An 18,045-nucleotide genomic window follows, 5' to 3' on the forward strand; every position below is an offset into this window, starting at 1 on the left:
GTTCATGGGCAGCCTCAGCTACTTAGTGAGGGAGGCTCTTTGCAACTCAGTGAGACCCTGTTTCAAAATAAAGAATAAAAAATAGGGCTGGAGATATAGCTCAGAGGTAGAATGCCCCTGGGTTCCATCCCCAGTAAACCCCCCCCCCACACACACACACGACCTTGTAGAAGCCATGTGCAAAGAGGAGACAGAAAACAACCTGGAAGAGAATGGGGAAAATCTTTTCTAAAGATGATTTATTTATTTATGTATTTATTATGGAACTGGATATTGAAGCCAGGGGTGCTATATTTCTGGCATACATACCCGCCCTTTTTATTTTTTTTTATCTTGAAACAGGGTATAACTAAGTTACTACACTCTGGCCTCGAACCTGCAATCCTTCCTGGCTCAGCCTTCAGAGTACTAGGATTACAACTGTGCACCACTGTACCTGGCTAACAGTTATTTTAAGGATAGCTACTTTGAAAGATTGACTGAGTTGCCAATATATGGAATAAGCACCATTATTTTGTTATAAGTCCTCTACCAACTTTTGGAAACTTGTGTCAGAATTAACTGCAGTTTAGCCAGGTAAAATGGCACACACTTGTAATCCTAGTACTTAGGAGGCTGAGCCAGGAGGAGCACAGGTTCATGGCCAGCCTCAGCTACTTAGTGAGGCCCTGTTTCAAATGAGGAATAAAAAATAGGGCTGAGGGTGTAGCCCTATTAGAGGTAGAATGCCTTGGGCTCAATCCAAAGTACCACACACACACACACACACACACACACACACACACAAGAATTACAGTTTACAGTTTTTAAGTGTTCCATTTCTTTCCATTAATCTATATCCAGGAGAGGTTTTTTATAGTCTTATCTGGTCAATTCAAAGAATCTTTGTGTGTGTGGTACTAGGAATTGAATCCAGAGCCTCATACATGCTAGCAAGTGCTCTACCACTGAACTACATCCCTAGCCACTTTTATTTTAGTTTGAGATAGGGTCTCACTAAATTGCCCAGGCTGATCTTAAATTTGTTTTTCTCTCTACTCAGCTGCCTGAATAGCTGGCATTACAGGGAGGCGCCACTGCTTGTGGTTACAAATACTTTACAATCAGACAGATCATATATATATATATATCTTATTGTATATCTCTGTCTGATTTTATATATTGTGTATATAAATGATTGTATAGAATATATATATGTATATTCTCCCTGAAATTATCTGTAGTCTATTATTCTAACTTTCTACCTAAAGTGAGAATTCTCTTTTTTTTAATTTATTTATTTATTTTATTGGTGCACTGTATTCATACATCATAGTAGGATACATACTTTTGTATACATACATGCACACTTTTCCCAGTCAGCCCCCACCCAATCCCCACCCCATTCTCTCCCTATCCCTCCCTCCCATGCTTGGCTTAGTAGTTGACATCTAGTATTATGGCAGTTTATCTAAAATTAAAAATGATAATCTCACATAACAGTTTCATTTGTCTGATACCAAGCTTTTGATGACTTAAAGATAACATTTCAATATTTCTTTTTGCTTTCTTTCTTACCAGAGAATATTTTTTTCTATTTTTTAGGTGAAACTATCATATATTTATATATTTATTTTTCAGAAAAAAATCTATCCTAATATGGAATATGGAGTCTAGGTACCCAAAACGATCTTGAAAAAGAACAAAGCTAGAAGATATATATTTTCTGATTTCAAACCATATAAAGCTACAATAATTGAAATATTTAGTTAAAAGATTATCATTTCCACCACCAAATGTTCGTGGAAATCTTGTCAAAAATAACTTGACAATATAGGGAAGAATTTAGCTCTAGGCTTTTATTTAACTCCAATGTTTTATATATCTGCCTTGAGAATTCTCAATATTTAGTTTTACCTATTTTTCAGTCTCCTAAGACTGTAACAGTTCACAAAAGAAACACAATGGATTTATTATTCATCCATGGATATCAGCTTACACAAAATTTATATACAAATACAAATCTGTATGTATATGTGTGAGTAAATATGTACATTTTGTTTTAAATAAATACTCAAGTAAAACAGAAGAGGAAAGTTACATGTGCCTGTATGTGCTATAAGATTTCACATGAATACATACAATGTGCATCCATAGATTAATGAACTGACTTTACGTGCGCTGCTTTTTGTTTTTTCTTTTTGTGGCACTGGGGGTTTAGCCTGAAGGCATTCTACCTCTGAGCTATGCCCCTACTTTCTGTCTCGCCTCCCAAGTACAGGATTACAAGTGTACATCACCATACCCAGCTTGCATGCACTTACAATATAAGCTTTGGTTATATATAGTCAAAATTTCACTAACCTCTAGGCTCTTGTAGTATAAATTTGCATTAAATGGCTGGGGACACAGCTCAATGGCAGAGTACATAACCAGCTTACATTAGGCCCTGGGTTCAATTCCCAGTACTGCCAAGAAATGAAAAAAATAAGTTTTTGATTGGCCTATATTATCATAACATCAATATTCTATCATTGAATATAGAAATAATATAGTATAATAATAAAGTATAAGAGAAAATCCCAAAGGACCCTTGTTTGAAACACAAAGATGCATGTATACACACATATTTTATGCTATTAGAGTTATTAGGGGTTTTTTTTTCTTCCAACCCTTGGACTTTTTCTCTCAGTGGAATTTGGGAAGCGCCATGCTTGAATCAATCTGACACGCTGGCAGCAGGAACTCTGTGTGGAAAGGCAACCTCATTCCCTCTTTGCTTATTTGGAGTGAAATAAATAACCCTGAAAAATAAGCCCATGAATTTTTAAGTTTCAAAAGTCACCAGGAAATCTGCTTCTTCGAAAGTGTGGTCAGTATCACAAGTCAAATTCAGGAAGTAGAGGCATAGTGTGACTTCCTAAGTGTTGACTGCTTACTCTGCATTCCAAAGGGCAGGACCAGAGCTCAGACACAGAAATAGGAATTGGCGGTATAGCTCAGTGGTAGAGGACTTGCCTGGCATGCATGGGATCCTGGGTTTAATCCCCAGAAGAAAAGAGGAGAGGAGAGGAGAGGAATGAAGGGAAGAAAAGACTAATGGAAAGGTTGGCTTATTGCGTAAGCCTGCTCTTAGAGACAGAATTGGTTGGAAACTTAACCCCTGGACTGTCTCCTTGGGACATGTAATTGGCTTTCACTTCCTGCAGGCATGGCTGCGTGCTATAGGCAGATCCCTGCCAATTGATGCTGATTGCTCTGTGCATCTTAGTTGGAAAAAGTGCTCACAGATTGCAGCTTAAGAAGCAACTGGCCTGCGCCCCAGGAATCCAAGATTAGAAAATAAAAATGCTGGGGCTATAGGCCAAGATTAAAGGTCTGTGAATATTGTTCTCTTGCCTGCCCAGATATACCAGGGTTGACTGGCCCTTTCTCATTGGAATCCATAAATGTGTACTATATTGTCAGTGTTTAGAATTGTCACAATCAGAATCAACATTAATTTTAAAAAAAAGAAAATACTGAATAGTTGCACCCTTTTAATTCTAGTTCTCTTCTCTCTTCTCCTCTCAGTGCCTGAGTCTCAAAAATTAAAGGCTTCCAACTCTGAAAAGCTTTCTGTTATCCTTTTCAACTAAAAAGTAATATCCAGTGATATAATATTCAAAAATTAAAGAAATTATGTCAAAAGTGAAAGTCCTTATGAGTCCCTACCCCTACCTCAAGGAGCCATTTAGAACTGTTGAGTGCATTTTCTACCCTCTTATTTTCTACAGCGAGTGATATGTTTTATGTGTGTATAAAAATGAAATCACTACTATTTATGCTTTTTGGGAAAAAAAAGCTTTTCTTCTTTCACTGAGCAATGTGACCTGGACATTTTTCATGTTAAATCGGAAAGATCTCCTTCATTCTTTTCCAACATTTATATGATACTTATCATATGGCTATACTATAGATTATATAACTATCTCTACTTAGCCTTCTCACACACTTCCAATTTATTCATTTACTTATTTATTTATACAAATGGACAAGGAGATGAAAAATCTTTGCTGGTATCAACAACAGAGTTGCTGATTTAACTAGCTGCAACTAGTTAAATCTCAAGGTTGCAGATGACATTGAATGCCTGACAACCTGAGTTTCTAGCCAAGGATTAGTAATTCATATTGATTATATAGTATTTATATTTTAAACCAGTGGCCTACTGAAGCTATAAAATTTTATTTCTGTCAGAAAAAATTAGAAATTCATCTAATCATCATTCCCTACCTAAGTTTCTCTTACTGAAGAAAATAAGTTTCGATCCACTTTGTGTGTGTGTGTGTGTGTGTGTGTGTGTGTGTGTGTGTGTGTGTGTGTGTATGGAACCCAGGGGCGTTCTACCTCCAAGCTACACACCCAGCCCTATTTTTTATTCTTTTTATTTTTGAAACAGGGTCTCACTGAGTTGTAAAGGGCCTCACTAAGTAGATGAGGCTGTCTGTGAACCGTGACCCTCCTGTCTCAGCCTCCCAAATACTGGAATTACAAGCGTGCACCACCACGCCCAGCTTTCAAGCCACTTTAAAAGAGAATTTTAGTGGTACATGTGCCTCATGAGTGAAGACTATAGACAGAAACATAAGTGATTTACTTTATAGCTATTAAAATTAATCTCCCAAGCAATGTTTAAAAAATTTTTAGCACATTAGATCTATGACTTATACCTAAAATCTGTTTTTATGTCAAAGACCGTTCATTGATAATATCACATAACTGACAACCAAATTTAGATCAGCAGAATAGCTACCAACCACCAGAACAGAGCCCAGAAATAATTGCAAAAGCCAGCATTCTGTGTGCATCCTGTACTTTCGCCTTGGCACCTAGGCGGCTGGGGAGGCAGCTGGCTTCCGCAAGGGCAGAGCACATCAGTTTGAGGCTGGCAAATGGCCCTGATTATTATTCAAGGCACGGTGCACTCTTATTAGCACCACACTGATTAGAGCCGTGCAGTCACAGCTCTCTGTAATACCCTAATTGAGGTCCTTCCTCACGTGGACTTTACATTATCCGTAGATAAATCCCTCAGTATGACATTTTAATGAGTATCTTAACAAAGTCCAAAGGACAATGAGAACCATCAACTTTGTAAGAATCATTTTTTCCTAAGACAAAAAAGGCATGGTGCCAGTGAAACGGGTTCACTTATAAGAATCCATTTCACCAAGTGCAGCCGGAGTATCCAAGAGCTGCAGCCGGCTTTCCCTTGGAGCGTGGCTTGCCCTCTCGTTCCTGTCCTCTGCTCCACTTTCCCGTGTTGGTGGTGTAGGCCTGGCTCAGTTCTCACCTTCAGGCCCTGCGCTGGTGCTCAGGAGGCATCGGGGACTCACAGCTGAGGATTGATGGTGGTCAGTGTTTGACCCCTTCACGGTTCTGTATTGTTTTTCAGAGCACCTGCAGGGTCCTTTCTCAGGATGCTCATGTGTCTATCTCCTATTCTGTTCACAGGGTCTCACCCAATCAGTGTTAGGTTCCTGGGAGGAGAGGGATGGCCATGTCATAGGAAGGGAAGAGTGTCCCCGCCACTGCTTCCTGCTCTGCTCCCTCTTCAAGTCAGGGCAGTTGTAATCTGGTAGGAAAGGGATAGTGATGTCATTGACGTCGTCGTCGTCGTCGTCGTCGTCGTCGTCGTCGTCGTCCTCCTCCTCCTCCTCCTCCTCCTCCTCCTCCTCCTCCTCCTCTTCTTCTTCTTCTTCTTCTTCTTCTTCTTCTTCTTCTTCTTCTTCTTCTTCTCCATCCTCCTCCTCCTCTTCTTTCTTCCTTCTCCTCCTCCTCCTTTTCCTTCCTCCTCCTTCTTTTCCCTCTTCCTCCTTATCCTCCTCCTTTTCTTCCTTCCCTCCTCCTCCTTCTCTTCCTTCTTCTTCTTCCCCTCCTCCTCCTCCTCCTCCTCCACTACTACTACTACCTCTTCTTCTTCTTCTTCTTCTTCTTCTTCTTCTTCTTCTCCTCCTCCTCCTCCTCCTCCTCCTCCTCCTCCTCCTCCTCCTCCATCTTCTTCCTCCTCCTCCTCCTCTTCTTCTCCTTCTTCTTCTTCTTCTTCTTCTTCTTCTTCTTCTTCTTCTTCTTCTTCTTCTTCTTCTCCATCCTCCTCCTCCTCTTCTTTCTTCCTTCTCCTCCTCCTCCTTTTCCTTCCTCCTCCTTCTTTTCCCTCTTCCTCCTTATCCTCCTCCTTTTCTTCCTTCCCTCCTCCTCCTTCTCTTCCTTCTTCTTCTTCTTCCCCTCCTCCTCCTCCTCCTCCTCCTCCACTACTACTACTACTACTTCTTCTTCTTCTTCTTCTTCTTCTTCTTCTTCTTCTTCTTCTTCTTCTTCTTCTCCTCCTCCTCCTCCTCCTCCTCCATCTTCCTCCTCCTCCTCCTCCTCTTCTTCTTCTTCTTCTTCTTCTCCTCCTCCTCCTCCTCCTCCTCTTCCTCCTCCTCCTCCTCCTCCTCCTATTCCTCCTCCATCGTCTTCTTCCTCCTCCTCCTCCTCCTCCTCCTCCTCCTCCTCCTCCTCCTCCTCCTCCTCCTCCTCCTCTTCTTCTTCTTCTTCTTCTTCTTCTTCTTCTTCTTCTTCTTCTTCTTCTTCTTCTTCTTCCATACTGGGATTCAACCCAGGGACATTCTACCTCTGAGTTCCATCCCCCACCCTTTTAATTTTTTTATGCAGGGGCTTATTAAGTTGCTAAGTGTAGCTAAGTTGTGAAGTCTGGCCTCCAACTTGCCATTCTCCTGTCTCAGTCTCCCAAGTACTGGGATTAAAGGACTGCACCACCACACTTACCTCTCATCTACTTTCTAAGCACTGATTTTAATTCTATCTCTAACCCAGAGTAGTTTTGATTTTGTTGTCTTTGTTCATAGGCTCAAATCGGAAAAATAAGTTGTCCAGAACTGGAGGGAAGTCTCCTGGGGCTGCACAGATCACTCTGCCCCTCTGCCCCTCCCTGCCACAGGACACCATCTCACTGACCTCTTTCCTCCCGGGTCTAGCATGGGTTGTGTTGCACATTGTATCTGTTGGCAAATCTACGTCTTCCAGGGGCCTCAACCTCCGGAGGGCAGGGGATGGGTCTCATTATCCTCTGCATCACAGCATACAACTGACACATACAGGTACTCGGTATATGAAAAAATGGACAAAAAGTAAATGAAAATATTACCAGGTTTAGGGAAATACAAAATTAAATGATAGTGAGGTTCTACTAGACACCTGTTAGGACTTAAAAAAAAAAAAAAACCTAACAACTGGCAGGAAGGATGCTCAGCAGCTAGCAGACCTGGTGAGAATCAAAATGTCCCCATAGGAAAGCTTGGCAGTCTTTTACAAAGTTATATAGAGAGTATATTATATATTATATATAATTATATAGAGAGAAATTTATCACGTGACTCAACTCTCCTACTTCTACATATTTACATGGAGCAAAAGAAAACTTTGAGGCACACAAAAAAACTTGTGTGAAATGTTTATAGCAGCTTTGTTTATAGCCGCCCCCCCCCACAAACTGGAAATAATTCAACAACCCTTTCACTGGTACATGATAGACTGCATTGTAGTCACAAACTGAAATACAACACAGCAATGACCCAGCAATAAAGTGAGAAGCCTGCTTGGGAGGCTGAGGTAGGAGGATGGCAGGGCCAAGGCCAGCCTCAGCAACTTAGCATGGCCTGCGAGAACATACCCTGTTTCAAAGTAAAAAGTAAAATAGGAGCTCGTAACTCCAGTACTTGGGAGGCTGAGATAGGAGGATCGCAAGTTTGCAGCCAGCCTCAGCAAATTAGTGAGGCCCCCTGCAACTTAGTGATACCCTGTTTCAAAATAAAGAATAAAACAGGTATAAGAGTGCAGCTCAGAAAGATAATGCTCCTGAGTTAAATCCCAGCCCCCCCCCACACACACACAAGTAAAATATGGCAGGGGGAATAGCTCAGAGGTAGACTGTCCCTGCCGAAGTACCGTGGATGGATGGATGGATGGATGGATGGATGGAGTGAGAGGACATGATGGTGAGGGGTGGAGAGGAGGGGTAGTTAATCACAGGAGTCCTGTCTCTGTGAGAGAGAGGTTGGGTTCCCAAACCCACATGGGCAGGGGGACCTAGGACTGTCACATGGACTGGTCATCCGCTGTAACCACAGGGAAGGCAGGGAGATGGCAGGGGCAGGCAGGCCACCCAGGAGTGAGGGATGACGGATGTACTTCTTTCTGTATTTCTTTTCTCAAAGAAACAGGAAGTGATGTCAAGTGCAAAGGGTGGGATTGGCTGCTGGAGATTGGAAGAGAGATGGACAGAAGTACAAACTAGTTTTGTAAACTGGGAGAAAAGCATATTGTGAATAAATGGAGAGAGAATTGGGTAGATAACACAGGAGACACCACCACAATACACACACTCATGCACTCACGCACGCACGCACACATGCATACATATATACCGAGCAGGAGACAAGAAGGCCAACTTCACAGCCAGTGAAACAGTAAAGGACCTGAACATCAGTGTATGGGGTGAACTTCTGCTGCTGGACAAGACTTTCTATGTCTGAAGGAGCTCTGTTCTAAGCTGAGCAGAGCAGGCACTGGATCAGTTAGCTCTCTTCTGGGTTTAGAGTGTTGTCCAATTTCCTTGACAGGCAGGAAACCGTAATCAATCTCTCCAGCCACCATTGTGATCGATGTTCTGTAGCAGAAAGAATGGAGGGCAACGTTCTTAAGACCGGCTTCAGATGGGCATTTGCAGACGTCCCAGCCAAAATGGGGAGGCTGAGGTTTCATGGAGAAGACCTATAATTCTCTAGTTTATATCAGTCAAGTTAGTGATAGAGCTATAACCCCAAAGAGCAGTGCATCCATTCCCCACTGCTACTGCAGCAATCACCACAAATGTTTGACTTTACCCAAAACACATTTATTATCACATACGTCAGAAGGGCAGAAGTCCAGTTGAGTTGGCAGGACTTCCGGAGGCTCCTCCGGGGTTGCTAGGAGGAATGAATTCTCACTTACTCCAGTTTCTACCAGTCACCTACATTCCTGGGCTTGTGGCCCCTTCCTCATTCTGCAAAGCTAGCAACGTAGCATCTTCAAATCTCTCTCCAGTCTGACCTCTGCTGCCCTCATGCCCTCTCCTTCTTTCACTCTGACTCTCCTACTTCCCGCTTTGCCTTATTAGAACGCTGGCATTTATACTTGATCCAGCCAGACATTCTAGGATAATCTCTGTCTCTCAGAATCCTCCACTGAATCACACTTGCCTTGTCCCTTGGCATGTAACATATTCACAAGGTCTGAGGAGCAGGAAGAGAACATCATTTTTGCAGGGAGCATTAATCTGTCCACCACAAGAAGCTTCTTGCTCGACTCACTGCAGCAACTTTCTCCTTGGAAAACTTCTCTTTCTGCACTAATGTATTAAGACAATGACACCGGAGCCTTCCCCTCTCTTGCCTTTGTTCTTCCTCCCTCAACTTTATGGAATGTGCTGTAGCCTGAAGTTTAACACAGTGTCCAAAAGCTTTTATTTTTCTTCTGATGCTTAAAATAACCAAATTGAAAGCTTCTAAAAAAAAAAAAGAGAGAAGAAAAGTTCTTCATTTGAAGCTCTAAGATCAAATGTGAAATGAGAAAGTTATGTTTTCTCTGCTCCATCATAGAATTACTTCTGCATTTCGAAGCGGTGAGACTTTTGAACTTGTGCCACCAAGAGCCATCAAACTCCCCTAAAGTTTGTGAAATAATCAATTAAGCAATCTTTATCATCTTCGCACATTAAATTCCCAGAAAAGCTCATTAATGTGAGATTGATATTGCATGTCATTGTCATTTGTATCACTGCCAACAAATGTAGTGAGTGAGGGACACACACAGGGCGATGTCTTGGTGTGCGGCCCTCTCTTGAATCCTCATGGGGAAGGTTCTACTATGAGGCTTCAGCTCCATGGCCTTCGGGGAGTTACATTTCCTCCAGAACCTCACGTGGCTCCTGTGTGAACACTGAATAATTACGGAGCCGTCCTGGGGGAGGAATGTAGACTAACCTGAGTTTGGTTCATAGAGAGTCTTGATGTCTCTCTTGTTGTAAATTCAAATTTCCCCAACATAATTCATCTATGCATCTACAAATCTCCTCTCTGTTTTCAATTAGATTTGCTATGCCTCATCATTTCTTATTTAGAACCATGTTTGAGTTTCGCTTTCAACCACTTTAATACCCCTTTGAATATTGACTATCTTTTTGTTTTTGAAGGGATTTCTGTTTTCTTGTCCTGCATCCTCTACTCATACCTAGCTGGGAGCCATTCATGCAGTCCTAAAGGGTTTCCCAACATGCAGCAGGGTAAAAAGAGTGCAGAGTGGTCTGGAAGTTCAAACAGGAGCTATCTGGAACAGCGGCCTATCGGAAAAAGCATTCTCCCAAAACAACACTGGCTTTGGAATTTGGTTGCACATGGGCCCGCCTGCACCCCTACTCACACCCAACCCCTCTGGCTCCATGCGCCTTTCTTTTCAGCATTGCCAATGGTGGACCTGAGGTTGAGCTGGTGGACCAGCTCATCCCTCTGTGGACGGTAGGACATGGCCAACAAAGCCTGGTGGAAACCCCCATGGTGACGTTCCCCACAGGCATCTGGCAGAAGCGCCCTCACTCTCCTGTCCTCCTCTTGCAGGGTGGAGCTTCAGCATGGGCTCAGCCTACCAGTTTCACAGCTGGCGCGTGTTCGTCATCGTGTGCGCGCTGCCCTGCGTGTCCTCTGTGGTGGCCCTCACCTTCATGCCTGAGAGCCCCCGGTTCTTGTTGGAGGTAATGCTTGCTATTGCAAACACTCGAGTAGCTCACAGATATCGGACAGAGTTCCTTGCTCATTTCTAACAAGGACGTTTGCCGCTTTGGGGGGGTTCATGTTTCCTTCCTGCTGTGGAACTATGGAGGGTTTGGTTTCCTGGAGACATGCTTTAAACAACTAGAAAAGTCTGCCTCATGGCCAGAAAGCACTCCTGTTCCTTCTTAAGTAATGTCTCCCTCAATGAAAAGAAGGTGGTTTATTGTTTTATAAATGGGAGTGTGCTGACACAGATCCTATTTCTAGTTTTAGACCCATTATTTGAACTGCTCACTTTTTTTAATCATGTGCAGATTGTCTGTCTGTTCTCATGAGATGATCTAAATATCTTGGCACAATTACACCCCATTTGGTCTGACAGGATGATTGTTGGGAATTGGGAAGGTATAAGCGCGTTACTCCTCATGCCTCACTGTCTACAACACTTCTCAGGTTGGAAAGCATGATGAAGCTTGGATGATTCTGAAGTTAATTCACGACACCAACATGCGGGCCCGGGGGCAGCCCGAGAAAGTCTTCACGGTGAGTCTGGCCCTCAGAATCCTCTACTCCATCGTTCAGGAAATGTTTCCTGTCAAGGTCCAGATGGCAAGCATTTTATTTTTTAATTTTTTTATTTCATTTTTTGTGGTACTGGGGTTCCTGGAAACCCTTCTACCTCTGGGCTATACTCCCAAACCTATTTTATATATTTTTAAATTTGGAAACAGGGTCTCCTAAGCCAGTGAGGCTGGCTTCGAATCAGCACGATCCTCCTGTCTCCACCTCCCAAGCGCGGGGATTACAAGTGTGCACCACCACGCCCAGCGATGACAAGCACTTTAGACTTTGCAAGCCTTTAAACCTCCTTCACAAATACTGAACTAACTCTGCCATCAGCAGCCCTAGGCATTGTATAAACAAATTAGTATGACTGTGTTCCAATAAACAATTATTTACACAGAAAGGCAGAGCAGAGCACTGGTTTGGCCCATAGGTTCCCAACCCTGTCTATGCCTATCTAGAACCCTACAGTTCTGTGGCTGGTTAAATAATAACATCAACCAGAGAGCCAGGGTTAAAGCAAAAAGACCATGTTTTTATCTCAGACATATTGACTCAGGCTCATTATCAGAGACAGGAGGCCCTTGGTTGTAGGGATCACCAACAGGTTCTTGTTGGCTTGCTGTCAGAGAAAATCAGGCCTCTGTATGGCCATCCCCTCTGCTCTGCCCGGCCACTGCGCTCACCCCAGCCACCGGCCTGAAACTTGTTTCTATGTGATGCTTAGCCAAAAAGTTCACAGCATCCCAGGGCCTCCTAGGTAAAGCACATGTACTGATTCAAAACCCAGCTCATTCATTTATTGGCTGCATGAACTGAACAAATAACTTCAAAGTTCTCAACTGTAGTCTTCTTGTCTAAAAGTAATTATAATATCCCCTGACAGGGTTGTTGGAAGGGTCGCATAAGATATCATTTGTAAAGGACCTAAAATTATGTCTGGCACATTCTGAGAACTCAGTAAACAGCAGCAATCAATATATGTTTAGATACGCCAGGGGTGGTGGTCATACCTGTAATCCTAGTACTTGGGAGGATCACAGATTGGCCGACAGCCTCAGCAACATAGAATCTCAGCAACCTAGCAAGACCCTGTTTCCAAACAAAAAATAAAAAAGGGCTGGGAGTGTAACTTGAAGGTAGAATGCCCCTGGGCTCAATCTCCAGTACCACAAAAAAATAAATATATTCACATCTGTGTTCCTACAAATATATGTGCATACATGTAAGAGAGAGAGAGAGAGTGTGTGTGTTTGTGTGTGTGTGTGTGTGTGTGTGTGTGTGTGTGTGTGTGTGTGTAAATTCTGGCCTCGAGGTTCCAGGACATTTCTGAATGACATGCTAAGGCATGTATTCACAGCAGCCCTACCATATTTTCTCTAAGATGTCAAGAATTTGTCTTCATAACTCTGAGGCCCTAAGAGACGTTGAGATACTTAACAAAATTATTTGCTGAAAGTTTAAAAACAGAAAGAAGTAATTAATAAGTTGAGCAGTATTTCTCTCCCCTCCTATTCAGAACTCCAGACCAGCTTCTCACCCTGTGTGGCGGTTGCTTGGAGGGCGTCATATTTTATGTTTGCATCTCCCCTGGGTTCCAACGAATGAGTAAATAAACAAATGTTGATGAGTGGAGAAGTAGAAGCTTCTTAAAAGAAAAATGTTAAATGATAACATTCTCGTGCCAAGCACAGTGGTGCACACCTGTAAGCCCAGCTACTCAGGAGGCTAAGACAGGAGGATCCCAAGTTTGAGGCCAGCCTGAGCAACTTAGTGAGACCCTATCTCAAAATAAAACATAAGTAGGGTATAGCTCAGTGGTAGAGTACCCTGGATTCAATTCCCAGTACCAATAAATAAATAGAAAAATAAATAAATATCTGCCGGGCGTGGTGGCACATGCTTGTAATCCCCGCACTTGGGAGGCGGAGACAGAGGATCACGCAGATTCAAAGCCCGCCTCGCTGTCTTAAGAGACCCTGTTTCCAAATAAAAAATATAAAATAGGTCTGGGAGTGTAGCCCAGAGGTAGAAGGGCTTCCAGGAACCCCAGTACCACCAAAAATAAATAAATAAATAAATAAATAAATAAATAAATAAATAAATATCTTGTGACATATAAAAATAGTAAAGACTAGAATATCACAAAATAATTTGTATCTGGATAATTTTAAACTGACTGTATTTTAAAAAATCATACATAACTCTCAAAATTAGTTTTCGTTAAGTAGATATCTTTTTTCACATAGCAGAAAGAGATTACTGTCTCCCTGGTACAATTTGAAAACTGCAGTGGTCCCCAATCCTCTTTTGTCAAAGCCAACCTCAGAACCTGGCTTCTCACAGTGGAATCGCCCTCTGGGATGCTGGCAAGTTGTGCAAAATGCAAACAAACTGCTTGAGTCAGGCCGGGGGAACAGCTACACATGGATCAGAAACAGGCAAATGTCGGTAACCAGGTCCAAGAAGGAGTTGTCTTCCAGTTTCCTCTTTTCAGGATCCATTCTGTGTTGAAAACATTGCTCTACCCGTCTTGGGGCTCTTTTCCTAAGCTAAAGGAGGCTACCTGGAGTGGGCTTTTGATGCTGCCTCTCCACTGCTCATCGCCCTCAGTGTCTGAAGCAGCAGCGTTGATGCTCATGATGTAAACACTCCCTTCTCCTTGCCCCGTGGCTGCCTGCGGGGATTTGCTGTCCAGCCCCTTGTGGGCAGAGGAAGAAAGGACCTTAGTGATACTACTAATATTCTACTCTGTGAATCAAAGAGTGATGGGACAACTTTAAGAACTATGGTTAGGGGCCTAATTCATCAATTAGGTCTGTTCCAAAAATGATGTGTATAGTCAACTCAGCCCAAAAAAACTCCAGCTTCAGTAGCTAGTCTGAGTATTTTCTCTGTTTATGTGTGTCCGTGAGGAATGAATGAGAGAAGGGCATTTGGTTTCCTAGCATCCTCTTCCTAGCTGCTCTTCCCCCATTCCTCGGTGCCCTTCCCTGCCCTTCATTCTTTCTTCAGGTCTTTTCGCTGCTGACTGTAGACAGTGGTCCTGCATCTGTACGGAGTGATTTCCTAGTACCTCTTACTTTTCACTAGAGTCGGGTTTTGCTCTTTTATAAAGGAGTCATGAGCCTAAACTCAGCAACTTCGGAGAGGAGAACTCAGCCCTTGCACTCTGTTGCTCTCTGCAGGTGAACAAAATCAAAACCCCTAAGCAGATAGATGAACTGATTGAAATCGAGAGTGATACAGGAACATGGTACAGGAGGTGCTTCGTTCGGGTCCGCACAGAACTGTACGGAGTAAGTACCGGATTCTGTGCCAGCCTGCCTGTCGGCTTCTTGCATGGGGGAGAGTCAGAAGAGGGGCTGCATGCCCTGTCCCATGAGTGCAGCACTTCCAGCCTGCCCAGGGCACCTCACCCTAGGACCAGGACCAGGCAGCTGGACCCTTTGGGATCAGGGGCCAGCCACTGTGTGCTGTCTTGGGAAGGCAGGTGTCAGGGCTGGAGCCGGGGCAGTGACCAGCCACCATGGAGTCCATTGGCCTCCAGGAAGCTGGAAAGTAAAAGTTCCAGGATCTGGTTCTCTATAGTCTTAAGCACTTAAATTTCAAGTTGAAATGACTTCAGCCCAGTGAAAACTTAGCTTTTTAAAATAATTCAACAGAAGGGGTGGAAGAGTAGGGTTGACTAAGTAACTGCATAAGAAAATGAACTCTCTAATGTTTCACAGATTTGGTTGACTTTTATGAGATGTTTCAACTACCCAGTCAGGGAAAACACGATAAAGCTTACGATCGTTTGGTTCACCCTGTCCTTTGGGTAAGTGATATTTAAGTTTTCGGTGAGTGAAATCATTAAATGTCGCATTGTAACTCCCACACTACTTTCTTTTCTTACACAGCTTCATACTGCTAACCTGCCAGAAAAGTGTTTTGTTGGGTTTCTTTTTTCGAGCTTATATTTTGCTGACAGTTATGGTTGTTACAAGCCAATTGTTTTATTTATCTTGTCTTAAAGCTAGACTAGCAAGACCAATAGAATTTGGGAAGTCTGATAAAATCCTGAGTGATTCATTCCTATGACTGTCTGCCATCTTCCCCACCTCTGCTCAACCTCAGACACATCAGCCTCTCTGCTCTTCTGTGTTCACCAGACCCTCACCACCTCAAGCTTCATGGCCTCTGCCTGGTACACTCCCACCAGGAAGCTGCCTTCCTCGTTTTTACCCTCTTCAAGTCTTCCCTCAGATGTTACGTATTCAGTGACATTGTCCCTAAGTACCTTTCTTTCCTCCTCTCCTCTCCTCTCCTCTCCTCTCCTCTCCTCTCCTCTCCTCTCCTCTCCTCTCCTCTCCTCTCCTCTCCTCTTCTCCCTCTCTCTCTCTCTCTCTCTCTCTCTCTCTCTCTCTCTCTCTCTCTCTCTCTCCCCCCCTCTCTCCCTCCCTCCCTCCCTCTCTCTCTCTCTTTTCAACTTGTAACCATTCTACACCCCCTATTCCCTCCTTATTATTCCCCCATGGACCTTTCCATCTTCTACGACACAAAAAGCTTCTTTATTCTGTATAAAAAATAAGGCTTTGGCTTCCCTCTCTGGCATCTCCACAAAGACAAGAGTTTTAAACTACCTCATCCACTGATATATATCCCCACACATACTAAGAGCTTAGTAAATAGCTGTTGCCAAATGAACAAAACTGTCCTGTAGGTGTTGTAAGAAAGACGGAGATAGGAAAATTCAGGGGTTTATTTGCTGACAGTTGACATTTCCACTTTAGAATGTATATGTGTAAATACTATTTAATTTATTGTTTAGAGTAAAGCAATTAGATGATACCCTACGCTCTCAGGTCAGTAGGATCTTGGGGCCTGGTAGAACACAATATTCACACTGCAACTTCCATCTCTTAACAACTGTAAATTAAAACAAGCAAGTGATTAAAGACGACAGCTCCTTCCAGTGCTGAGTGAGGTGAACGTAGGAAAAGGAAGATGTCTGAGGCCAGGGGTCCTAGAGGTCCTTTCTGCCAGTGACTTGGGTAGCTGTGTGATTCAGGTCCTTGTATTTTTAAGGTAAGAAGGTGGGTGTAGAATACATAAAATAATTCTCATGTAATTTCTAGAAAATCCATTAATCTAGGAAGGAGAGCACCTAATATGTAACATACATTATGTGCCTACTGTGTGCTAAGCACTGAATTAGGTATAAAGTAGACAAGATAAGCAGGAGAGAAATCTTACTCAAAACATAAAAGGCTCTATGGCAGACATTATCTAGTGTTGTTGCTGTTGTTGTTGTTGTTGTTGTTATTGTTGTTAACTTATTCATTATTGACCCAATTTTAAGCTTTACAATTATTGGGCTTTTATTATCCCTAAAATCTCAATAGTGCCTAACATTTAGTGGACGTTCAGCAAATGTTTGCTGAATACATGAAAAATCTGCTGAAATTCTTCCACATGGGTGGTGCTGAACTTCCCAGAGTAATGTGCTTTCCCTCCTGGTTGCCATTTTCAAGTTTTGCCCTGTACATACAATCAGAGAACAATGCATAGATGTTGTGTCCCTGAGACAGTTCTTATTCATTGACTACCTTCAGACTACTGGCATCATTGATTCAGGGTCTGTGAAGAGCAGGGGTCAGAATTTATAGGATCCCGAGGCACAGAAGTTTCAGGAATCCTGTGACAATAATAAAAATGATTCATACTGTCTTTTGAACACTCTTGGTGTACTAGATACTTTGCATCCCATATAATCTGAGCAATCACCCAGGAGGGAAGTGGAAACACCATAGGTTCAGTCATAGATGAAGGACAACAGAGGCTTAGCTAACTGGTCTAAGTTCATGAAGGTGGCAAGGCAAGGCCAGGACTCAAACTTGGTATGCCTGGAAAAGCTGTGCCCATAACCGTGTCTTCCCCTGTGCAGCTAAGTGTCACTGGAGATAAGCTAGGGTCATGGTTCCTAAGTCTGTGTATCACAACAATCACCTGGAACACTCTACCCCGGAGTCTTTCAGTCATCAGGTGGGGATGGGGCCAGGCTCATGGGACTGGTTCAGGGATCTCACTTTGGGAGCTACTATATGGCGTTGTCCAATAGAAATACAATGTGAACCACATCTGTCATTTTTAATTTTCTGATACACACACACAAACAAACACACATGAAAACAAGTGAAATTACTTTTAACACTAGATTTTATTCAATTCATATATCCAAAGAGGTGTCATTTCAACATATAATCAATATGAAAATTGTTCATGACTGATTTTACATTCTTTCATTCATGTCTTCAAAATCCTGTGGCCTTTTGTGTTTATAGCACATCTCAATTTGGGTTAGCTACATTTCAGCTGCTTATAAGCAGCATGTGGTTAATGACCACCGGACTGGGCAATAGAAGCATGACCCAGCCATTGGAATAACACATTAGAAGACTGGAGGGGAAAATTGGAAGTAACCAGGATCTTCAGATAGTAACCTGTATGTTCCTTTCCGGGATCTTGAACCACCTTGGGATATGGGGCTCAACCCTAGGCTGGCAGTATCACAAAGATTCTCCATTAGTAAAAGAGCTCATTCTGTAAGAGCTTTGGACTTTGAGGATCTCGGGAGGTTATGTCATCAGCCTGAGAGATGAGGTTTCTC

At 42.8% G+C, this 18,045-nt stretch overlaps 1 protein-coding gene across 1 annotated transcript in view; it reads left to right on the forward strand.

The window, feature by feature from the left end:
- Window positions 1–18,045, forward strand: part of SV2C (synaptic vesicle glycoprotein 2C) — a gene marked incomplete at both ends in the record, with an annotated part of 160,975 nt that overhangs the window by 116,174 nt on the left and 26,756 nt on the right. Inside the window, 4 exons of the mRNA XM_080696350.1 lie at window positions 10,677–10,810; window positions 11,283–11,372; window positions 14,582–14,692; window positions 15,125–15,213. Of these exons, the coding sequence (XP_080552476.1) occupies window positions 10,677–10,810; window positions 11,283–11,372; window positions 14,582–14,692; window positions 15,125–15,213 (424 nt within the window). The remainder of the gene's footprint in view (window positions 1–10,676; window positions 10,811–11,282; window positions 11,373–14,581; window positions 14,693–15,124; window positions 15,214–18,045) is intronic.

The sequence above is a fragment of the Muscardinus avellanarius genome (genome assembly GCF_963383645.1).
Source record: "Muscardinus avellanarius genome assembly, chromosome: 1".
Taxonomy (NCBI): domain Eukaryota; kingdom Metazoa; phylum Chordata; class Mammalia; order Rodentia; family Gliridae; genus Muscardinus; species Muscardinus avellanarius.